Source organism: Mytilus trossulus, chromosome 4 (genome assembly GCF_036588685.1).
Source record: "Mytilus trossulus isolate FHL-02 chromosome 4, PNRI_Mtr1.1.1.hap1, whole genome shotgun sequence".
Lineage (NCBI taxonomy): Eukaryota > Metazoa > Mollusca > Bivalvia > Mytilida > Mytilidae > Mytilus > Mytilus trossulus.
This window is the reverse complement of record NC_086376.1, coordinates 73,386,979-73,413,868: the sequence shown is the minus strand read 5'-3', so window position 1 is coordinate 73,413,868 and position 26,890 is coordinate 73,386,979. Positions and strand designations below refer to the sequence as shown.

General features: G+C 32.7%; 1 protein-coding gene and 1 pseudogene across 1 annotated transcript; both read right to left on the bottom strand.

The window, feature by feature from the left end:
• The window catches only part of LOC134715937 (uncharacterized), a 34,388-nt pseudogene extending 15,207 nt beyond the window's left edge, over positions 1-19,181 (bottom strand).
• LOC134715936 (uncharacterized) lies at positions 1,617-6,829 on the bottom strand. The gene is made up of 4 exons (XM_063578501.1): positions 4,490-6,829; positions 3,258-3,434; positions 2,618-2,803; positions 1,617-2,027 (listed from the first exon to the last, which is right to left on the bottom strand). Exons 1-4 carry the CDS (start codon positions 6,749-6,751, stop codon positions 1,686-1,688), a joined length of 2,967 nt encoding a protein of 988 aa, XP_063434571.1. The 5' UTR covers positions 6,752-6,829; the 3' UTR covers positions 1,617-1,685.
• Positions 19,182-26,890: the final 7,709 nt, after the last annotated feature.

Here is a 26,890-nt window from a genome sequence, read left to right as displayed (position 1 = left end):
TTGTCTTATATATGTTTATCAATAAGATGTGGTATAATATTACATCAATTTATGTTCAAAACAATAATAGAAAAACAGATTACAGGTAAGTTCTTGCAAACATAATACCATTCCTCAGCGCAAATGTAAATCATATGTGTGTCATTTAAAATCCGCGAACATGTAGGTCGCCTTATTTTAGGACCTGTAACCAAGAACTTCAAAGGCAATATGTTACTACCAGTATTTTGCAATATCTCTTTGTGTATGTGGAAAGTAAAGGAAAGGAGATTTTTCTTATATTTTTACCTATTTCTCAAATACAATCAGCATTTAGTGCTTCTTTCATGCTTTATAAAGTATATTTGTTATTATACATAAAGTTATATTACATTATTACCTTCCAATTCCACATCCTTTTATATTTAGCATCTTTAAGGATGGTTTTTACATTCTTACCTTCCAATTCCAAATCCTTTTGTATTTAGCATCTTTAAGGATGGTTTTTACATTCTTACCTTCCAATTCCACATCCTTTTGTATTTAGCATCTTTAAGGATGGTTTTTACATTCTTACCTTCCAATTCCACATCCTTTTGTATTTAGCATCGTTAAGGATGTTTTTTTACATTCTTACCTTCCAATTCCACATTCTTTTGTATTTAGCATCTTAAAGGATGGTTTTTACATTCTTACCTTCCAATTCCACATTCTTTTGTATTTAGCATCTTTAAGGATGGTTTTTACATTCTTACCTTCCAATTCCACATTATTTTGTATTTAGGCCACACCAATTTAATTTCTTGTTCTACGGATTTTTCCACTCCAGAAATTGGGGCGAGCGAGCGATTTGAAAATTTTAATAAAAAAAAAATGAAATTGAAATTTTTTGAGGCGAAGCTTAAAAAGTAGAGGCGAGCGATTAACTTTTTTTTTGTAAACATAAAATCAAAGGTTCTGACAAAAATAAAATGGTTTGAAACTAGAATTACCACTTTTACATTGATATTTGCTAAATTTCTCAACTGCCTCACATTTTATTTCAGCATATTTATGACTTCTTGTATTTAATACCATTACTTTTTGATGATCATGATGATATCAGATCTTGAACTGAATAAATGAATAACTTCAACTGCCTTATAAATTATCTACATGATGCCGCTAGAAACACAGCAGTGTCTTGCAAGAAGCAGGAACTGTTCATCCTTTCCGAAAACCTGAGTTTACCCAGTTTTTGGGGTTCATGCTGTTCATTAATGGTTGTACTTTCATTTTTTTTGTATTAAATGTTGGTTTTCTGTGTCTCCATTGTTTTTGGTGTTATCTTTTTGTCCTGTTGATATAAATAGGATGTAGTACAAGTGCCAATGAGACAACTCTCAATCAAAGTACAATACAATGTATTTAAAGTTAACAATTATTTGTCAACATACAGCCTTCAATCCAAAGCCTAGACAAAGTACAATACAATGTATTTAAAGTTAACTATTATATATGTCAACATACAGCATTCAATCCAAAGCCTAGTCTCATACGAAACAGCAAACTAAAAGGGCCCAACAATTACTAGTGTTAACCAATTCAAATAGGAAAACCAATGGTATAATTTACATGCAGAATAAAAAATATCTAAATGAGTGCAATTGTTTAATTTATCTCTGATATCAAACAAATTTACACAATGGATGCCCCAGCTTACAAAGTTAATGCTTTGCCTTTTTCCCAACAAATTTTTTTCCCCATGTTTTTGTGTCCTTTCCTGAATTTCTACACACTTCACATAGAGGTCGTACGACAGAATATTGTTCGTAGAGTGCTGATATATACGGGTTATTATCATCTAGGAGGTCCTCAGCTGTTCCGCAATGAACACACACAGGGGGAAGATAGTGCTTTAGTGAGGCACTGTAATATGTCGTTTCAATTGGTGAATTACATGCCAGTGCCTCTCTAACAACAATGTCAACAGTTTCTGAGTCATCTTGGACCAAAGCCCCACCACATGTGTAAAAGGAATCTTCTTTTAATCTGAGAATCAGTTCATCCTGAAATGATAAAAATTGAAATGAAAATATCACAATGCTTTATAATTGACCACATCCTAAGAATACCAGTATATCATAGTAAAGCTTACACATACTAAAAAAAGAACAAATCTCTTCTATAATATTAAGAATAAATAACATGTAAAACATTATATTAAACATAGAGAATCTTCATTAAATACGAACCCAGTTTTTTGTATGCAAGAATTACTTTGAAGTCTTTGTCACCTTGTTACTGAGTCAGAGATATGAAAACATTAAAACCTTAACCAAGTCAGAGAACCAAGACATATGGTTTAATACAATTGGTTATTGAAAAACCTTGTGTAAAGTTACATTTGTACTGACTATGTGTTATGGGCCTTGCTCATTGTTGAAGACTGTAGTGTTCTACAATTAATAATTTCTGTGTCATTTGGTCCCTTCAATGAAAAGAGATGTCTCATACCACAATTTTTTTTTATATTGTGTATATGTAAAGACCTTGTAGGACATCTATACATCTTAAGAATGTATAAAAATATTCTGATGATTATATTATAGGTGTCATCGATGTAAAAAAAACACCTGCAGTATGAAAGGTATAATACCTGTTCCCTGGACAATTTCTTTTCACTGAAAATACAGCGTGGTTTTGAGCATTCACTGCACAAAATTACTTCTCGGACTTTGTTGTTTTTGAATAAATCTCTACGTTGTTTATCATTTTCATTCTCTTCTGCTTTATGTGCCGCCCCCGGTCTGTGTTGTTCCTCTCCAGTATTTTGTCCATAAAGCTGTAATATATAAAATGAATTTACTTCATAGAAAAGCTAATTTCTTGGCATGGATAAATAATGCATTGACAAGTTGGTGCAGTATGAAATTATTTTACTTAGGATATTCATAAATACAAGAACCCTTTGTCAGATTACTTTATAGTATAATACTGTCATATTGTGTTATTTCTTTTGTTGTTAAAACATTGACATTGTCTGACATGAGACTATATTAAGTTTAGGTTTGCTGTGTCAATAGGAATTGACCATTAGTACATGTATGTCTGATGAAGGTTAATCCAGAAAAACAAATCACACATAGTTTAGTTTCTTATATATTTTCTTTGAAAGTTGTGAATTGCTGTCTTTCTGACATGTATTTATCATGTTTATACTTTTTTTTTTAATCATGTAAGATCATGAATGTAGTCCTTGTCACATATTCTTAACTACATGTACATCCTTTACTGACCTCTGAGAAAGACTTATATTGGTTGTTTTCTCCAGGCACAGGGTTGGGTAGGAAATGCAGGTCCTGAAATTTGTCCTCTGGTATCCTTGGGGGGTTGATTTCACAGTAAGGACAATCATTGCACTTTTTCAGCTGGAATGCATAATGACTGCTCCTTCCATGCCGGGCTATAAAATCCTGAAGTTGTGTAAAGAAAAAAACCTCATATTATTCAAATGAAACATAAATAGGTAGCATGAACAATGTGCATATTAAAGTCTTAGAGTAACTAACCTATCTAGATAAGTATAAGCAGTCAGAGGTGACCCTTGGGAACTCAATGATAATTTTATAGAAATAAAAATGGTGTTGAATATGAGAATTCAAGAACATCTTTTTAAAAAAGATGATTGAACTTTTATTTTGTTCATGTATTTTTATGCATGTTGCCATTGAACAAAACAATTGAGTATCATAAGTCTAAAGTACAAGTATCAGTATTGTTTTTGTTTTTTTTAATTATCTTATCCTAGACTATTGACATCAAATAACATATTTTGCGGTTTGTTGTGATAGTAAATTAGAAGTGTGAGCTGCATGAGCTGTATATGGTATGAACGCATAGTAGTATTATATATAAGCATCTTAAATCTTAACAGAAGTGATCAATATAATATGCAGTACATGTATAAAATGTATATATGAATAAAATGTTGGATCACATGCCTGACATATATGATTGTATGACATAAAGAGTGTATACATGAATGCAGTGCTAAAGATATGGGTATATTACACTAGCTATTTAATGTCATGTTTATTTAGTTATACTATACTATTTAAAAGAAGCATAAAGCTATAAAATCAATTTAATATGTAGATTCTCATCCCTATCCATCATTTTTACATCCAAATTTGAAAATAAACTGTATTCAATCATCAATTAATAAGCTATTTAATTAATGACAATATTTAAAGCAATTGGCACCAAATCAATAAAAGTTAGACTGCAACTTGCATCATTTTGTTCTGGTCATGTAGATGAGAATCTATAAATTAAATTACTATTTGGTCTACTCATATACTGTACATGTATCAAGTATTATATATATATATATAAAATATAAATTTACACTGTTAATAACAATGTAAGGGACAGTCTAGTCCGTGTTTTATCATTTTTCTGCAACGCATCCCTAGTAAATGACAGGTATATAAAAATCTTCTCTATGAGAAAACGCTTCAAAAATTACCTGCACTTGTTTAACCTTGCGCAATTCTCCACTAGACATGTCTACCTTTAATTCTTTATTCAAGACCTGGCAAACCACTTCAAGAGCATCCATGATCTGGTTTTCTGTGACTCCTTTATAAGTTGTGAGGTAATCATCCTTAAATCTCATCCTCTCAAATCTAGAGTTAACTATATCAATAACACTTTTGATAGATTCATCATAAGCCTCTCTGAACCCAGTTTTTATGAAGGCCAAGTTTCTGACAGCTGTAAGAGTGGACTTGTGTTTAACTGCTTTTTCAAAGGTCTCAGGCATCTCTTTCCTTGAAAGTGCACAATGTTGCAGGGATAAATTTAAAATTGACATACAACGCTCTGCTGGATTCATCCAGCTGTGATTCGGTGCTGTTCTTAATGCTATGAGCATATCTAGATCTAATGCGATAAATAGCTGAATCAGTGATAGCTGGACAGTCCCGAAAGTTACCCTATGATCAGGACCTCCATCTGTCATTAAACATAGTATGGGTGTTTCTAGATTGACATCATCATCAGAGTAGTTCTCTCTTAAAATTCTTGTTAGCTCAGTTGCATGACGATAAGGTGTAGATGCTTGGAAAACTTTATCTTTAGTTGTAACATATATATGTCCATTGAAGAAGCTATCATTTGAGTTCTTTGGAATATCGCTTACAAAAGCCACAGAGGGAACAAGGCCACCAAGATGAAAATCGTGATCTGTGGCTACTAATTTCGGACCATCTGCTGGAGCAAGCACTTTGTTGTGACCACGAACTCCAGTGCTAATTGGTACACCAGGTTCTCCAACCGGAACAATAGCTTTGTCATCTAAACAAACAAATGTGGAATACTTCCTGTTTTTTACACAGAACTCTTTGAGATATTTTAATGATGTGGCAACATATCTTGCATCTGGGTGCGAAACTCTTGCTTGTCTTGTCTGAACACGGAATTTTACATTAAATCTACATGAGTATTTTAATGCTGATTTTTGAAAAGCGCTGTTTGGTTGGAATTGTAATCTTATAGTTTCTGTACAAGGTATAGGTGTGTCATTAGGCAATCGTTTCACGATCTGGTTTCTTAGATCTTCCAATGAGATAGCCATTGGTAAATATAGCTCCTGACCTCGTCGCCTTTCATTTACCTGAAGAATCTGTTCATCAAAAAATTTACCCATTTCCTCGAAAAATGTCCCAAATTTGGTATCAATATCTTTTCCATTCAGTGTCCTATAATCAAGGAGTAGGTTTGAATCATCACTATTAAGCAATAGTTCAGTTACGCGCTCATCAACTTCTGCTTGCTCCTTGGTTTCAGATACAGCTTCACAACCAGTTAACTCAAAAAAAATATTTCTCAATACAGACCTAGGTGATTTTACAAGTTTACAATATCTGTTTAAAAAATCTCTGCGCATAGACCTAGTGGAAAACTTGGGCAATGTTGCGTTTATCTTATTTACAATTTTGACATTTCTTGTTTCACGATAACTACTCTGTTCCTCTGGTACCTTCCATATAAAATTTAAGGTTCCAATGGAGCCACCATAAGCCATTCTATACAACATTATGGGTACTTCAATTTCTAGATTTTTTATGAACATCCTTCTTTTAACCCTATCTTCAGGTGCATATTTATCAAGGTCAACAAATCTATAGTCATCAATTTTATTAAGGTCAGATTGTAATGTTCCATAGGACTCACGACTCTCAGTAGTTGGAGGTATGTATTTCAAAGATGTATCGGATTCAAGAGAACGCCTTGGTGTGTCACCTGACTGATACGACTCTTTATGTTGAATATTGTCCTTGTCTAAACGTGTTTTGTATTTAGTTATGCATTCCAGAAGTTGTTCTATGTCATCACTGAATTTTTTATTCCTTGAAGATAAAATGGAGGGAAATGATAATGATTTTGACAAGTCAACAGAGAGCTCATTTAATCTTTGAGATGTGATGATGGGGGGTCGATGATGTATCTTTTTGAACTCATTATAACCCTGAAATTTATCAAAGATCTTTGGAACATGACAAGCACTATCTGATAGTTTTTTATGGGCATGGTCGATGTACCACAATGTGTCTCTTAATGACTTTGCAACAAAGTTAGCTGTATCCAGGCAATCTACAGTCCAGCCACATCCTTTGGACTCCATTAGGTCAATTACATGACATAAAAGTCTTTGAGGGCCAGAAAGTTTCTTGGCACCATCTGTCTTAGGTTTGTCTGGTAAAACAACTTTACACCTATTCCCCATAAGTATACTAAATGCATTTGTGCTAGGCCTACTGGGTAAATTATTTGAAGCTGAAGCAATGTTATTTATAATATTAGTACAAGTGCTAGATTCAGGACATGCAGATCTACGTATAATATACTCAACAAACTTACAACCCAATGCTGTGGTTAGATCCAAAACGTCCATGTCAGCGTTATCGGCCGCTATGTGGTCTGACTTCATACTCTCTTTCAAGTACACTGCTGTTACATTGTCAGATGAAAGGCTGAGTTTTTTAATTCCGACGCAATACGTAAAGAGTTCAACAAAACTGCCACCGGCAAACGATATTGCCGTGGACGGCAACACCTCCCCTCCTTGTGAGTCCTTAATTCTTACCACAAAAATCGGCATGATACTTGTTGAAATTATTTGTTTTTGACTGTGATAAGAAATCTGTGTTTTAGATATAAACAGTAAAATCATTGCGATTTGCCGTGGACTAAAACACTTTGGCGATTTAATTGAGTTTTTATAAATTTTTTCGAAAAAACCGATGCGGGAAAAAGACACGATTTTGTTTCCGGATGCGGGAAGCGGGAAAATAAAAAAAATATTTTTTTTCTGTTTAGAAAAAAACACGTGCGCGCGGGTCCGTCGAACAAGTAATCAAATTGGTGTGGCCTTAACATCTTTAAGAATGGTTTTTACATTCTTACCTTCCAATTCCACATTCTTTTGAATTTAGCATCTTTAAGAATGGTTTTTACATTCTTACCTTCCAATTCCACATTCTTTTGTATTTAGCATCTTTAAGAATGGTTTTTACATTCTTACCTTCCAATTCCACATTCTTTTGTATTTAGCATCTTTAAGGATGGTTTTTACATTCTTACCTTCCAATTCCACATTCTTTTGTATTTAGCATCTTTAAGGATGGTTTTTACATTCTTACCTTCCAATTCCACATTCTTTTGTATTTAGCATCTTTAAGGATGGTTTTTACATTCTTACCTTCCAATTCCACATCCTTTTGTATTTAGCATCTTTAAGGATGGTTTTTACATCCTTACCTTCCAATTCCACATTCTTTTGTATTTAGCATCTTTAAGGATGGTTTTTACATTCTTACCTTCCAATTCCACATCCTTTTGTATTTAGCATCTTTAAGGATGGTTTTTACATTCTTACCTTCCAATTCCACATTCTTTTGTATTTAGCATCTTTAAGGATGGTTTTTACATTCTTACCTTCCAATTCCACATTCTTTTGTATTTAGCATCTTTAAGGATGGTTTTTACATTCTTACCTTCCAATTCCACATCCTTTTGTATTTAGCATCTTTAAGGATGGTTTTTACATTATGCTGCATCTCTTTAGTTGGAACCAGCCACATAGCTTTGATCAGTGGAAACCAATACTTTTCATCTCCTCTGCAATGATTGTAGAACAAATGTACATTTTTAAAACACCATTACCTTAATTTTTTTAATCAATTTTTCAAATCAATGCAAAATCTGTCTCAATAATTTTTAGATTGATTTTACTAAAATTTCTCTTTGAAAACAAAACACACATCTACAATATTCAAACAAAATGTGTTTTCTGTGTATTTCAGACTGGACTGTAAATAAATCAACTAAAAATAACATTTTGCAAATCAATTTCATTACATGACTGTCCCATGAGATGAAACAACCAATAATGGTTTACAACTTAATTATCAATAATCATGAATAAATTCTTACTTTGCTGGTTTGTACTTTTTATTCAGATCATATATCATTCTTGATATCACTTTATCAAGCCCCTTGGCATCTTCAATCTTTTCCAGCACTAATTTAACAGTTTCTATCCAGCATTCAAATAATTCATGATTTTTCTACAAATAAATGTAAGCAACAAAAATAAATCAAAATGTTAAACAGTTCAAACCATAATACTAACAACCTGATTTATGATAGAACAAGAAACACAGCACTTCAGGAATATGGCGCCCAACTTATCAAAAAGATGCACACACATTGCAAATCACCAATGTTTAGGTGCTGACTACTTTTAAGGTCATATTATATATTCTATTCAATAGTACAACTATAAATTATTTGTTGATTAATTAGTGACCATCCTTTGTTCATCCTATTTTCAAAAATCAATATGAGCCAGTGAATGTCTTTTTCATGTTGTCATGTCTAAGCACTTATTAACTGTTTATACATGACTTAACCATAACATCTACTGGTGAGCCAAACAAATTTATAAGATAGTATTTTACTTATATTTTTATAGGTTTATGCAAGAATTGTGAAAACATAAAACTTTACCTCAATAACTTTATCACCCAATTTCTCAAACAAAGATTTAAAACTCTCAGCCACTGCATACATTTCTTGAGCTTTTGATGACAAAGATATAGATTTAAACAAAATCATTAAGTCTGGCCATAGAGCTTCTATCTGGTCACTTCTTAAAATAAAACAAAGTCATTAAGTATGGCCATAGAGCTTCTTAAAATAAAACATTATGATTATATATATGCTGCAGTCAAAATTAAGACATCTACATTTTTTTTGTGGTTCAAACAACTTTGCAATAGCAAGTAACTTGAATTATTCAATCTTTCAGAATAAGGGTGAGACTAATTTTTCTGTATAAAATTAAGCTGAAATAAAATGGCTCCTTCTCTAAAACATGCCAAGTAAATCCATTTTTTTTTGGCTTTCAATTACAGAGCATCAAACAAAAGCAGAATAACGCAAAACTTAACATTTTTGATATTTTGATATGATTTTCAGAGAATTGAAGGTGTGTTTTTTTTTAAGAACAAAAAAGTGTCTCTTGCCATTTGATTAATTTATATATATATTGCTGAATGCATTAATATTAATTTAGACTTACTCCATACTTGTAAAATTGTCTACATATTTTTTCACTTGCTTCAGTTGACTTCCTCTTGTGAACACAGGAGAAGTAATAAAAGTGGATATTTTCTGCATATGTTGACCAATAACCTTTAGGTCTGGATATCCCTAAAAAATAATAACAACATATGATCATGCTCATTATCAAATGATGAAAAAACATGGGTAATATTATCTCATTACATTTGGAAAAAATTTACTGATTCCCTCAATATACTTGACAAGGCAGTGTATACATTCCTGTTCTCTGTACTATATTTAAACTTTTTAAATAAGCTGATATTATGTTGGTCTTAAATTTATAGTCCAGTATGCTTCTCTTATTTTCTTAATTAAGCATATATATCATTTGGTGTTGTAAGACATTTAATATTTTAATACACTTATCAAATTTCACAAGATTCATTTGTCAAATATCAGTAATTAATATTGTGTATGTTTGTGTCTGTCAGACAGTTTTCAAAGTGTTACATGACAACAAAACAGACACCAAATTGATTGTGTGGCTACCTACAGCTCCAGAATACAAGACAACACATTAAAATTAGTACAGAGGAATAGTGTAGTATTAACTCTCTCTCACTTTATATGGATTTCTGTCATAGAGGTTAGATAAGGTACTGGCACAACTATTCAGAGCTCCATGTAATTTATCTGGGACATCTCCTGTGTGAAGGAGGTAGAAAAGGTATAAATCCAGGAAAACATCCCATACTGCTGGGTCTCTAGCATCTTCTCTACCCCTGAAAATATGGTTCATTTAATAAAAATACAAATTTATGCTATATTGAATGACATACAGAGTATCAACATGATCAAGATCTTGAAAATCATACTTTAAAAAGCCAGTTGAAGGACGCCTCCAGGTGCGGGAATTTCTCGTTACATTGAAGACCTGTTGGTGACCTTCTGCTGTTGTTTTTTCTATGGTCGGGTTGTTGTCTCTTTGATACATTCCCCATTTCCATTCTCAATTTTATCAACTAGCAAACCGAATCAGAGTTGCATGAGCCGATAAGGTATGCATCATATGTAAAATTTTACCTATTGTGATTTTTTAGATTTCAGTGAACAATTAACATGGTTTTAGTATATGATAAACTTTTGTCAAGATTATGCTACCATAGGTTCTTTAAAACCTTTGCTTATTTGTTTCATGGGTGCAAGCATTTCGGTTTCAGAGGTTCTTTTTAAGGTGTGATATGTGAGAAGACATGTAAATCTGTCTAGATAGCTACATTTCAGGATCTGTATACTAAAGATACTTATACTTTTGTCTAGCACAGGGTTGTTGCCCAGCATAGGGTCATGCTTTTCCAGGGCTACATATGACTTTTTTGCACTGATGCCATTGGAGGTATATATACTGATTGGCATTTTCGTCCTAGAGGAGAGGCCATGGTTTGTTTGCTGTTGATGTTGGGCTTTAGAATATCTAAAGATGACTGGGATACTCTCAAGGGGGTGGGGACTATAGAAACTATCATTATATGAGTCTAGAAAAAATGTTTTTAATAAATGCAATGAAATTTAACATACAATTGCAGTTTTGTATCTGTATCTAGCTGTATTGCATGTAATATCCCTAATTTCAATTCTGTGAAATTGCTAAGGCTATGAATCCTTTTGAAGTATACAAGATTCATTGAATGTGTTAACTTACTTAGCAAACACATTAGGAATACGTGGCATGTAAGAGTTCATCAACTTTGTGTAACTTTCCATATCCATGTCTTCTTTAATACATTTCTGATCCTTCACAGCTAAGGCCATTTCATTCAATTTATCACCTTTCAAGTTCTGAAATTGTTAAGTGAAATGAATTATTTTTCAATTCAAAATATCTTTTCCATTCTCATTTCAAAATATTTTTAAAAAAATGATAGCAACTGAGAGATCTAAAAAGCAACTTCACATTATCCCTTACATCTTACAAGTCATCTCTGCAAAGATGCAGACTAAATAGAAAGTCATTCTTCTTAGTTTTTTTTTTTTTTAAATTCACTCAAAAAATTGAATCAAAGAACAGAATGCTCTGAGGGATACGATTGCCATAGTTTTCATTGACACATGTATAGCAGTTCTGCCAAATTTTCATTAAGCAAATGCGTGAGATTTGGCCAAAATTGAAAAGATCAAAGAGGAAAAAAATAGATCCAAGGATACTGCCGCGAAAAAGCATGAACATGCGTGAGTCTCAAGCATTTTATGCTGCAGCAACCCTGGTACAGCTGTATAGTATTATTTTCAAAACTAATTCAACTGCACATGCAAAATGTAATAATCAGAATAGTCACTCAACTTTAAAAATAGCCAATCCCGGTTACAAGAGTATGAGCAATGTACTTATTGTGTTTTATCGAATTATAGTTATCCCGTACCATTGTAAATTCGTATGTACCATTAAAAAAAACTTGTACCAATCATATCCATCTATAGCAGTCATCACTTGACTTTTGTGAAGTCACACATCACTCGTACCAAGCCCAAGTGAATTGAATAGAAATGCATAGGGGCTTTCTGGAATCGATGAAATACATTACTTTCAGTTCATGATATTAAAAGTGTGGGTCTACCAGGATATAGTAATTCCTCATATATTTAGAAATATAAATATTCCTTTTGGAAAAGTTTAAATTTTGATCTTCTCCCTTCCAAATGCTATTGAAAATTTGTCTTGTTGCCTCGATAGTTCACACTGTTAAATCATACAACTACGATAAATATTGGATTTTCTGTCATGTTCAACCTTAAATTGCGATTCAAACAAAACAGATGGAATAATTGTGGGTCTATGTGCTTATTACTATATTCATAAATATTTGAAATATCGTATATGGAATAGTTTAATTTTCTATTATGTCCCTTCCAAATTGACTTGAAAATAAGCTATTTTCAGAAAATCTGGCATTATTTTTCAAGATGGCGACCACATTGACAGCGTGGGGCGACATGGTAAAAATATAATTAGTAAGATTTTTCAATGAAAATCAAATAACTGATGGATGCTCACGTTTTCAGTCATTGTCTTACCTTAAAGCAGCATCTTACCGAATATTGGTTCCTTTTGATTAAGCTTAAACATGCTGTTGTTATTTTTATAAAATTTTGAAAAATGGCGACCAAATAATTTTTAAACATGGAGGATGTTCGACATTTGTTTTGTCCATGCACATAATTCAATTTGATGTCACTGTTTATATTGCAATTAGATATGACACGTTATTATCACAATAGCCTTGGGCATAGCTAGATTAAGTGTTATTAATTAAGTCATAACATCAACGTGATCAAAGAAAACAAAGATGGTACCTAATCACGATATAAGTTTTGACAATATCTATGTAGATGTAAGTTTTGACAATATCTATGCAGGTTAATGTTGTCCAATTATCAACGCCATTCATTGCGATATTATTTTCAGATTTATAAAAGAAGACCTGGAATGGATATAAACCGAGGTGAAATAAATATATTTTTAAATATTCTTTAAATCATTCATCAGCTTACAGGTAACCAGTAAATTTTACATAGTCCTAATTGAACCAGTAACATGCAGAGTTATCGAACGTTATTATGACTGTAATAGTTGCATATGGCAAACTCGTACCAACTTATTCAAATGCATTTAAATGGTGTTAAATGATGAATATACATGATATATGTTACTTTCACTCAATACCTCTTAAGTCTGTAAAATGCATATAATTTGAAAGAACAATGACCAATTTGAAGCTAATGTTTTAACTTTCTTCTAGATTAAGTTCTACAGTGGCGGATCAAGAACTTTTCATAAGGTGGCCCGCTGACTGACCTAAGAGGGGGCCCACTCCAGTCATGCTTCAATGATTCCCTTTATAATCAACCAAATTTTTCCAACGAAAAGGGGGGGGGCCTGGATCCGCCTTTGTTCTAGTTTGAAAGATCAGTTTAAACAATAATGCTTAAAAACATTTTTTAGTTTTGCCTATAAGTTTTCATTAAAATCCTGTATAAAATTCAAGTTATTCAACTTTATTTTTATTAAGTTTACAAACAAAAACCCATAAAACATCATATTTTTTAATATATTTTTCTGAATGGTATGACTTAATTCCCAGTGGTACAAGTTAACTTTTTGCTACGAGTTACCGTGGTATGAGTTAACTTGCTTCTGTATCTTATCACCGTAATTCTAGGAGGAACCCTAAACTGGACCCCTGTTGTGTTCACTTATCGCTACACTGACCTTCGGTGTGAAGCTATATATAGAATAGTGGACCAGTTTAGGAGGAACCCCATTTCTTACTCTTTTAATATTGAAGTACCTTTGGGTCAGAGGGCATGACTCCTTTCCCTATACTGTTTAAATTGAAATTGTTCTTAATATAATACGACGTTTATCGGCATTAACAAGTTATTTTTTCTTGATGTATACTTCTGGAAGGGAGACAACTCAAAACGATAATATGGAAGACTCCATTTCGGCTGAAGGGGTGTTATAGGTAATTTTTACGATGAAGCATTTATTTTAATTTAAATTATGCATATGATTTAAATTATGCAACAACAATAACCCTCAATAGCAGACAGACATAGAAAGAATCCCATGAGTTTCAAATTAATCAATGAAGGGGGAATCACTCAACCTGATACCCCTTGAAATCAGGAAAACTATATGCATGCCCATTAATACATAAACAAACCGCGACTTGCGATTTGGAACAAGAACATTTATTAAATGATGTGATGAATGGTTCTACATTTCTTTATGAGAGTACAGTATCAAATATCAGTTTCATAACGGTAAAATATAGAAATACTCCACTTCAGTTCTTATGACAGAAATAGATTTATCGATTGGATTTCAAAGAACTCTTGCAAGTTATCACAAGAGTGCACACACTGAAATGTCTCGCCTTCTTTACTAATCCTTGATACTATCTTCATAGACCTAAATTTAAAGCTTTATTACAACTGTCACATAAACTCAACATTAACCAATAAAATGAAACATTGATCAATGAACCATGAAAATGAGGTCAAGGTCAGATGAACCATGCCAGGCAGACATGTACAGCTAACAATTCTTCAATACAACAAATATAGTTATATACTTATTGCTTAAAAATAAAGAAAAACAGACCAAAACACAAACACTTAAAACTAAGCAATGGACCGTGAAAATGAGGTCAAGGTCAAATAAAACCTGCATAACCGACATATAGATCATAAAATATTTCCATACACCAAATATAGTTGACCTAATGCATAAAGTATTAGAAAAATAGACCAAAAGTAAAAAACTTAACTTAGACCACTGAACCATGAAAATGAGGTCAAGGTCAGATGATACCTGTCAACTAATCATGTACACCTTACAATCATTCCATACACCAATTATAGTAGACCTGTTGCATATAGTATAAGAAAAACAGACCAAAACACAAAAACTTAACTATAACCACTGAACCATGAAAATGAGGTCAAGGTCACATGACACCTGCCAGTTGGACATGTACACCTTACAGTCCTTCCATACACCGAATATACTAGACCTATTGCTTATAGTATCTGAGATATGGACTTGACCACGAAAACTTAACCTTGTTCACTAATCAATGAAATGAGGTTGAGGTCAAGTGAAAACAGCCTGACAGGCATTAGGACCTTGCAAGGTACGCACATACCAAATATAGTTATCCAATTACTTATAATAAGAGAGAATTTAACATTACAAAAAATCTGAACTTTTTTTTCAAGTAGTCACTGAACCATGAAAATTAGGTCAAGGACATTGGACATGTGACTGACGGAAAGTTCATAACATGAGGCATCTATATACAAAGTATGAAGCATCCAGGTCTTCTACCTTCTAAAATATAAAGCTTTTAAGAAGTGAGCTAACAACGCCGCCGCCGTAGCCGCCTCCGGATCACTATCCCTATGTCGAGCTTTCTGCAACAAAAGTTGCAGGCTCGACAAAAACTGGGGAATTCCCTCTGACGTGACTAAAGACTTCTAAATTTATAAAAGCACTAAATATAAATACTGTTTAATTCTCATTGTTCGTGTTGTTAAAAACATGCATATAATTCAAGGAAAATATCACACATGAAGATTATGAGAAGAACATTACAGGAAAGTTTTTTATGTTCAATCCTTTTGCTTGTTTTTACCTTTTTTAAAGCAAGACAATCATTAGAATCTGAGATGGTGCTGAATGTTTAGAATGAAACGAATGATGTGAGGGAATGTAGCATGAGTCGACGGTAAAAGTCTACAGATTGCTTGAAAGCAATCGTATCCCAAAAACAATCAACATATCAGCAAAAGGACAGCAGGAAAGGGACAAAACAATAAATACTCCTCTCCTAGAGTGTGGAGAGGGAATGCATTAGAGACACCTCTCTTAAGAGTGTAGGTATAATGATATAAGTCTCAATAACAAACCTTTAGAAATTCCTTCATGTCAGCTGTTTTGTCTATCTTTTCTAGAACTTCATAATGAGATGTTCCAGGTCCTGCTCGTATAATGGCCAAATACAGATCAAACAAACATTCCTGGCAATCTGACTGGGGTATTCTGCCATTTGCAATACATTTTCTGTAAAAAAAAAGCAGAAACCAAGTTATTCAATCTACAATTTATATCTTTTTATACAAGAAAACTGATAAATCCCTTAAATTGATAATCAGAGATATTAAATTTCATTTTTTGGCTATGAACAGGGTTTCCGCTGGCGGTCGCCATTTTCGCAATTTGCGAAAAAATAATAATTGTGGCGATTAAAATTCGTCATTGGCGAAAGAATTTGGCGAAAGAAATATATATAACGATTTATTTTCAGACATCTTGTTTATTTACTTTTTTCGGGTTTCTCAGACTTTACCGATCAGACAATACTCGGAATTCACCTTAAACTCGTATAAAGATTTTGACAAAATCAATAATCAGCTGATTGCATTCATAGCTATCGACATCAAAGGACTAATTAATAAAGGTGTTGATTGTATGATATGACAAAATGAGATGATTAAATGGCTTCTGTCACATGTCACAAAAGGGATTTATTAACCACTTTGCGACGCACGTGTTTGAAGCAAAATTAAAATATAAATTTGTGTTACTTGGCGAAAAAAATAATAAAGTGGCGAAAAATATATTGTTTTGGCGAAAGAGGTGGCGAAAAAAATAGTTAACCCAGGGGAAACCTTGGCTATGAAATAGATAATCTTTTTTTCAATTATTTATTTTATACAGCTTTTTAAACCAATTCTTATGAATTCAAATTAAATATCTTTTAATTGCTAATCACATTATCAATTCCCATAAAAAAAATATAGAAAAAAATATCAAAGCAAGCACCAAACAAGGTATTACAATATTTGACTGTTCATTAGGTTTTTTTTATGACAGTTTCTCTCTATGCAGTAATGTTTACAAGAGATTATCTTAAAATATTAAAATTGTGTCAAGGGAGATAACTGATATTTAATCAATTGATAGTTTCTGTCATGGAACTGCTGTATGTACTGATGATCATTTTTAAGGGCAGCATCTCCTGTAAGGCATGTAAGGAGTCATCTCATAGTATTGGTGGACATGAGTAGAAAGCAGAATCTCTCTGAGAACAACAACAGACAATGACAAATGTCAAGTGATAGCTAATATATATAGATTATGGTTAAATTGAGATAAAAAGAGACAGCAATTAACAACCCATCCATAGATTGGTAATTTCATAGCAGGTGGAGTATCTACAATTATTATAGGAGTCTAGGTTAATCAGTGCAACATCCTACGAGAGTACCTTACAAACACATTGATTCCAAAAAATTGATTCACCAATTAATCAATATTTTTTTATGGAGAGGTACATATACTCCCTGATTCTCAACAAGGATGCAGGTTTTGATAGGGTCCACTATTTGAGACAGACATGATTTGAACTCAGTTTTCATACTTTTGTCACTGTGCTGAGATGTAAGAAAGAAAGAAGATCCTTTTAACTCTTAATCATTTAAAAAATATCTGAGTCATCATAAATCCTCAAAATTAATAATGATATAAAAGTATAACACTAGACATCCTGCAAAGATCATAAAGCTACATAAAGCTTTAAGACCATTACGATAAGTCAAAATATTTAGAATTTAGTTTAACTCCTACTGCAAGCTTCAATAAATGATAATAATTTGAAGAAAAAAAAGTGCAAAGAATTCATGTAAAACTTGTCCATAGGGACTCAAATATAAGTATGTGCTACTTGTAGTAATGCATGTTTCCTTTCCTTACTCTGCTATTTTACAGATACACTGGCAAGTACCAATAGCCATACAACTTCCTGCTGAATTTCTTGATACTTTTTCTGCATATTCCAGTACACAAATCCTTTTGATGAAGACATTTATAATGTTCTTTAAGTCAGACAATATCAACTTTTCTGACAGGTCATCTTTACTAAGGTTTTTGAGTTCTGCTTCAAAGGCGAATTTGTTCTCATCAGTACAAGTAATATAATCATACTTTTCTATCAATCTTTCCATTCTGAAAATTAAATATTAAAATTGGAAATTGGTGATTTAAATATAGGTTTTCCTAGGATATATATTGAACTTTTTAATGTATTCATTTTTTTGAAGGCATATAAGGGGCCTCAGTGGTACCATCAATATTATTTGCCAGTCAGGTTATCCTCTTCTCATCACCTGTGTAGGTAAGACCTATTCATTTTGAGCCTCAATTCAAAGCCATGGGTCATCTTTCTAAAAATTGGTCAGTTACTTTCAAATACATATTCTGTAACATATGCCTACTCCAGAGAAAATTTGAGAAATCTTTGAGATACAAATGTAATAGAATATCACATTTAAGAACTGATTAAGAAGACTCTTAATTTGAATTCAATAACACCCATAAAAGAAAACATGAATATTTGTGTTTGTACAATATCAGTGGGTTAGATTCTAATATATTAATTTGACTCATCTGTTACTTATTTGGTTATAAACACATAATTGTTGCTATGGTGTCTATTGATTCAAATATGCACACTAATTATTAAAACAGTTTAATAAGTCAACAAATGAGAATATAAATTGAAACTGATAGTAAATTTGATTTACCCTTTTAATTTTAAAATCATAACTCCATCTTTTATAATAATCTAATTTGGTATATAGGATACAGGTAAAATTTAAATTGAAACTACATTTACCTTTAAAGTTCAAATAAATCGATTTCCTATAAAATTCTGTCATGAATGAAGAAGCATACCAGATGATAATTTAATTGACTTGTATAAAAATAGAAATAACAGTACTTGAAAAGTTCAAGATTAACTTATGGTCCTCTTACCTTTATTGATGATTTAAAACCAGCTATCTCCTTCAGTTATATGGCTAGTACACAAAGTGTCAGTGCTTTACATCTAAAATTTAATTTGTTGCATAATAATAATAAAAAAAAAAATCTTAGTAGTTTCGCATATATTCTTCTTCTACATTTTTCTAGTCCAATAAACTTTATCAATGAAAATGTTTTAACCAATAAAATCAAAGCTACACCTTACTTTTCAATTTTTTCAAAATCAATCCAAATCAATATTATATAATAGTGGCAAATTGTCAGCAATTTAAATATATACTTAAAAGCTGTTTATTTTCTCAGTTCAATATCAACTTTACTAAATTATCATGATAATTTACGCTTAAAAAGGACACATTGGATGTATTAACAAAGGACACAGATGGATTCATGACAAAAATGTGTTTTGATGATCTGTTTGTAGATCTTACCTTACTGATGAACAGTCTTGCTTGCTACTTAAAATTTTCTTTATTTATAATAAACTTGGCCCTTTAGTTACAGAAGAAAATATTTTTAAAATTTACATTTAGCAAATTAATGAAAATTATTAAAAATTTACTATAAAGAGCAATAACTCTTTAAGAGGTCAACTTATTCGTAGATCTTACTTTGCTGAACATTATCACTGTTTACAATTTATCTCAATTTATAATAGTATTCAAGATAATAACCAACTAGAGGCTCTAAAGAGCCTGTGTCACTCACCTTGGTCTATGTGAATATTAAACAAAGGAAGCAGATGGATTCATGACAAAATTGTGTCTTGGTGATGGTGATGTGTTTGTACATCTTAATTTGCTGCCTACAATTATCTCTATCTATAATGAATCCAGTAGTTTCAGTGAAAAATGTAAGTAAAAATTTACAAATTTTATGAAATTTTAAAAATTGACTATAAAGGACAATAACTCCTTATGGGTCAATTGACCATTTTGGTCATGTTGACTTATCTTTAAGTCTTATTTTGCTGTACATTATTGCTGTTTACAGTTAATCTTTATCTAACATAATATTCAAGATAATAACAGAAAACGGCAAAATTTCCTTAAAATTACCAATTCAGGGGAAGCATCCCAACAACAAGTTGCCTGATTAATCTGAAAATTGCTCTAAATGCTTTGGTTTTTTGAGTTATATGCCAAAAACTGCATTTTACCCTTATGTTCTATTTTAAGCTGTGGCAGCCATCTTTGTTTGTTGGACAGGTCACTAGACACATTATTTAAACTAGTTACCCCAAAGATGATTGTGGCCAAGTTTGGATTAATTTGACCCAGTAGTTTCAGAGGAGAATATTTTTGTAAAAGATTACTAAGATTTACCAAAAAATGGTTAAAAATTGACTATAAAGGGCAATAACTCCTTTAGGGGTCAACTGACCATTTTGGTCATGTTGACTTATTTGTGATCTTACTTTGCTGAACATTATTGCTGTTTACAGTTTATCTCTATCTATAATAACATTCAAGATAATAACCAAAAACAGCAAAATTTCCTTAAAATTATCAATTCAGGGGCAGCAACCCATTCAGATTTGCTCTAAATGAATTGGTATTAGAGGTATAAGCCAAAAACTACATTTTACCCCTATGTTCTATTTTTGGCCATGACGGCCATCTTGGTTGGTTGGCTGGGTCACTGGACAATTTAAACTAGATACCCCAATAATGATTGTGGCCAAGTTTGGTAAAATTTGGCTCAGTTATTTCAGAGGAGAATATTTTTATAAAAGTTAACGGCGATGGACGACAGACGAAGGACGCCAAGTGATGAGAAAAGCTAAATAACTTGGCCCTTTGGACCAGGTGAGCTAAATTGGCAAAATTTCTTTAAAAAATACTAATTGAGGGGCAGCAATCCAACAACGGGTTGTCCAATTCATTTGAAAATTTCAGGGCAGATAGATATTAACTTGATAAACAATTAAACCCATGTCAGATTTGGTTTTAGAGTTATATGAGCCACAATCTACTTTTTACCCCAATGTTCTATTTTTAGCCATGGTGGCCATCTTGGTTGGTTGGCTGGGTCACCGCACATATTTTTTTAACAAGATACACTTATAATAATTGTGGCCAAGTTTGGTTAAATTTGGCCCATTAGTTTCAGAGGAGAAGATTTTTGAAAAAGATCACAAATATATATGAAAAATTGGTAAATAATGACTATAAAAGTGCAATAACTCCTTAAGGGGTCAACTGGCCATTTTGGCGGCAATGTTGACTTATTTGTAGATCTTACTTTGCTTACCATTATTACTGTTTTCAGTTGATCTCTATCTCTAATAATATTCAACATGATATAAACCAAAAAGGGCAAAATTTCCTTAAAATTACCAATTTAGGGGCAGCAACCCACCAACCAGTTGTCTTATATTCATTTGAAAATTTCAGAGCAGATAGATCTTCACTTGATAAACAATTTTACCCCATGTCAGATTTGCACTAAATGCTTTAATTTGGTTCAGAGTTATAAGTCAAAAAGTACATTTTACTTCTTAGTTCTAATTCTAGCCATGCCGGCCATCTTAGTTGAAAACTTATGGTACGGTTTCTGGAAATTAGAGATATGGGACACGCAGTGTCCCATCCAGTCTCTTATAGCGAGGCTGCATTACAGCAGGGGGTATGGGGGCCGCTAAAGCCCCCCCCCCCCCCCAGAAGCTCTGGGGTTTATAGCGTTAAAATCCTGCATTTTGAGAGTTTATGGCACTAACAATTGTTTTTGAACAGCAGCATTTTTTACAAGACAATTTGAAAAATAATGAATGTCTGTTTCTTGCGGGTTTTGTAGGTTTTTTCCTATTTTTGTGTCATTTACATAGCAAGATCGGTAACTGAGAACAATACTGTCATACTATACCTCGCCAAAAATCATTGCGCAAAATTCAAGATGTATAAGTGATTTCTGTCAGTTTATTACTATACTATATATAAAAATATTAATTTTCGCGAACCATTTAGGTCACGGAAATTCCAAAATATGGCATCAGTAGGGAGATTTGTGCAAATAATGTGAATACACAGAACCCCCATCCAAATTATCTTTAGCTAAAAGTATTCATCATTTTCTATTTTATATGTACTAACAACATTCCATTTTTCTATAATTTCGAATAAAACATTTCAAAATCTGAGTTAAAATATAAATAAACATTGTCTGATTGGTTGAAGTACTGTGGCGTCAATGATAAGCATAGCAAGCCTCGATGTAAAGCACACGCTTCACACGAATAAGGAGAGTTTTACAAATAATGTGAATACACAGATCCTCCATCCTATTTATGGTTTGCTAAAAATGTTGCAGTGTTCATCATTTCTGTTTTGATTCTACTCACAACATTCCATTTTTTCTATAATTCCGATTTAAATATGTGGAACCCGCAATAAAAATAGATGGCCTCAATCACGTGGCCTCAATGATTTAATAGCAAGGCAAACGTTACCCCGAGTTCTACGATGTTACATTAGCCTGGGATCCGGTCCAATCTAGCTGCGCGTCGTAAGGTCAAGATTAGCCAGGATCCCAGGCTAATGTTACATAACCCAAATCACACATACAGAACTTTGCGCTCAAATGTAATTCTTGGTGAAGTATACGGGTAACTTCGTTTACGAAAATTTATACACACTTTATCATTAACATATTACCAGGCTTTTGCATATTCACGTTTTTTTATGCTGAACTGTAGTCGAATTCAATTCTATACATTTTTTTTTTACGTGAAGCAATAGGAGTAAGAATATTATTTCGCGCCAATTTAACCAGCATCATGATCTACAGTACAGACCATCAACAAAATTATTTTCCGTTATTTTTGTAAAATTTCAGTTATAAAGTTTATCAATTAGAGAAATTTTGGTAAGTATTACTTATTAATGTTAAGGTTCTACTGATGTGCTTCTCTAGACCTTTATGACGGTCCGTTTTATCCGTTTTATCTCAATACTATCTCCGATGACAGAAATGTCAACTCGACCTATTCGTGTCGAAAGTGAAAATCGCATCTATTTGATGAAATAATTGCTTCTTCAACGGTTCATGCATTATTTCTGTATTATTTGATAACCAATCACATTCACGTTGCATGTTTGCATGAAAATGGTTATTTATTTATGTATTTTGTAAGGGCGATGCAACATGCGAGGTCAGTGCGCGATCACGTGACATTATTATTAGTAAACAAACAAGCTCCCCGTGTAACACGTGTCTGAATTATCCTTTCAAAGTGTTATGAATCTTTCAATCACTATTTCATGATATATTTCTTTTTGTTTTTAGGTTTGCATATCAGTAGTCCAAGTGAATAAGAAATAGTTCTGAGTTGTGTGTTTTTTTTTTTATAGAATTAAAAGGTAAGGCTACATAAGTTATATTTAACTTAAGTCTAAAAAGATGACTCCACTTTCCCTCTATATTTAAAACCCGCTTACTAATTTAAACAGCATTTGCTCCTCTTGAACGTTAATTTGCCCCTTCCCCGTCATTTCCCTTTAAAGGAGTAAGTTCGGTAAGGGCCATATTTGGCCCCAATTATAAAGTTAATAGTAATAAGACCATATATTTTCGCGAACCATTTAGGTCACGAAAATTCCAAAATATGGCATCAGTATTTAAAGGAGAGTTGTACAAATAATGTGAAAACACAGAACCCCCATCCAAATTTTCTTTAGCTATAAGTATTTATCTTTTTCTATTTTAAATGTTCTAAAAATATTCCATTTTTTTATAATTTCGATTTAAATTTGCCAAAATCTGAGTTCAATAGGGTGAATGCCCAAAATAAACATTCCCTGATTGGATAAAGGCCTGTGGCGTCGATTTAAGGCATAGCAAGCCTCGATGTAAGCACGCGCTAAAATTTTCCATTATTATGTTAACATCTTGAACTTCGACCCTGGATTCGCTAAAATTTTCCGTTAATATGTTAACATATTGAACATCAACCCTGGATTCACAAGTAGAGATTTCTTTGCGCTCAAATGTAATCCTTATGAAATGTACAGGTAATTTCGTTCACAGAAATATATACACACTTTATCAGTAAAATATTGTCATGCTTCTGCATTTCACATTTTTTTTATGCTGAACTTTAATCAAAATTAATTCTATACAAATTTTATTACGTAAAGCAATAGGAGTATGAATATTTTGAGCGCCAATTTAACCAGCTTGAACATCGCCATCATCAAAATTATTTATCGTTATCATTGTGAAATTTCACTTGCATAGGGTTTATTAATAAGAGTAATTTTGGTAAGTATGTCTTATAAATTATAATTTTCTCGAGATGTGCTTCTCTAAACATTTTTGACGGTCAGTTTAATCCTAATCCTTTTTATCTGAATATTATTCCCGATGACAGAAATGTCAACCCGACCTATTCGTGTCAAAATCTACATGTATTTGATGAACCAATTTCTTCTAAAACTGCGTGCACATGCAGTAATTCTGTATAATTTGATAATCAATCACATTCACGTTACATGTTTGCATGATAAACCTTGGGTTCTGAAAGAGTGAACTACATGTATAGTGTATGCAAGATCAATGCAATTGTGACGTCAGTTCGCCTACATGTGACATTATTGTTTTTAAACAAACCGGCTCCTCATGTAACTCGTGTCTGAATTATACATTTAAAGTGTAATCAATCTTTCAATCAATCACTAATTTATGTTATTTTTGTGTTGGTTTTTAGCTTTGCATATATCAGCTGATCAGTAGTCAAAGCAAACTAGACATACTTACATCGTGTCATTGTTCCTTTCTGAGTTGTGATTTCTATATAGTTTTAGAAGGTAAGTCTAAATAAGTCATTAGAGCTCCAGATAAGCTGCGTATTTGCGTGATCACGCAATACAAATAATAGAAAACCCAATGCAATTGTCCATTGAAGGGTTCAACAACCCAATTCATTCAACGGAAAACCCAATTGTATGCCAAAATCATGAGTTCTCAACCCTTTTATTGGCTACCATTTGTGTTATTTACCCTTACAAATGTATCTGTTTACAGTCGTCGCGTAAACTAATTTTATAATATTTATAATTGGAAATTTCCTGTCGTTCTAAAAATAGATCCCTGCATCAACTGAAATGGGTCCCTGTTTGAGTTTTCCGTTGCTCATTAAGGACACGTGTTTTTGTAAACATTTCGATCTTCTCGGTGTTTATCCAATTAGCGTGTGTCATGTAGTCATATTTTTTTCGCATTGCTCGGGATTTTTCATAACATACATTGAATTAAAAGAAAGTGAATGTCCGGTTAAAATATTGAATAGAATATAGATATAGGAAGATGTGGTGTGAGTGCCAATGAGACAACTCTCCATCCAAATAACAATTTAAAAAGTAAACCATTATAGGTTAAAGTACGGCCTTCAACACAGAGCCTTGGCTCACACCGAACAACAAGCTATAAAGGGCCCCAAAATTACTAGCGTAAAACCATTCAAACAGGAAAACCAACGGTCTAATCTATATAAACAAAACGAGAAACGAGAAACACGTAAATATTACATAAAATAACGACAGAAGCATGTTTTCGGCTTCTTTTGGAAAACTGAGGGAAAGTTATAATGATAACAAGACTCAGCCAGTGTTTTAAGGAAGCGTCCATCGAACGCAAGGGCGTGTGTGTGTACCATAACGAGAACACTGCTAATAAACACAGGGTTTCATCAAAAACGAATCAGTCAGTTGGAAAAAGTGAAAGGCAAAATCAATTATGAAATGATAAAGCATCAGAAACCAAAAGTTCTAATAAAAGACAACTAACCCCAGATTTATGTAAATTGAATAAAAGAAAATCATTCAAGTATAATTAGAGTTTATATACTATTTTTTATTCATTTTACGGTTAATTAATGAATACGCACACCATGCAGACAGCCACTGATCAGGCACTGGTCTCAGAATTTATTATATTAAGGTATAAGACGAGTGTCTGTGAAAACACATATCCTTTTTTGTGAGAAAATACAAAATTGGCAAAAGGTTTGAAACGGGACACATATTAAACCTACAATTGCTCCTCAGTGAATAAACCAAATAAAACAGCTAGCAAATAACCCTAACCATAACCCTAAACCAAATAAAAGAGCTAAACAAAGACAGAAACATTTTAATTTAAGATGGGTTATGGACAAAAAATGGGGTTGATATATTGCATAAATATTCAATATTGTGTCAATGAAAAAACCCAATTCATTAAGGAGCTTGGTGGTGAAAAAAACCAATTTGATATTAACCTGAGGGGTGAATTTGAATTGATAATGCAATTGAAAAACTTTATCACCCAATTATTTCAGAAAATGATGGGTAAAACCCCAATTTATGAATTCTTATCTAGAGCTCTGAGTCATTATTTAAGAGTGGGATCGGATGGGTCCTGATCCCAAAATCCTGAAATTAAACATGAAATCCCAAAGTCGCAAATTTCAAAAATATCAAATCCTTCAATGCTCCATATCGAAATTTTAAATAGACATCCAGGATCCCGATAGGGTCAATAGAACAGGGGTTTTAAGTCAGGTTCGTTTGCATGAAATCTCTAGTCGAAAAACGCCAGTGATAGAAAGATAAACAGATAAGCAACTGCCAAATAATGGAGGGGGAAAAGCCAGTGTTAATACTATTTTGCAGAACGATAAACAGATACGTAGACAGACCCAGGGGGTGGTAAAATTTAGTTGATTATATTATATGAAATCATTTGAATCATGAAGGGAGTGGGCAACCCTCTGGTCAGTCAGAGCCCCCCCCCCCCCCCCCCCACTTTATGGAAAGTTCTGGATCCACCAATGAGATTTGCAGGTTTTCTTTGCAAAAATACCTTAAAATATCACCAACTCTGGCTGAGCACAAAATTTGATTCATTTCAGCTCATTAGCTGGGCTCACTG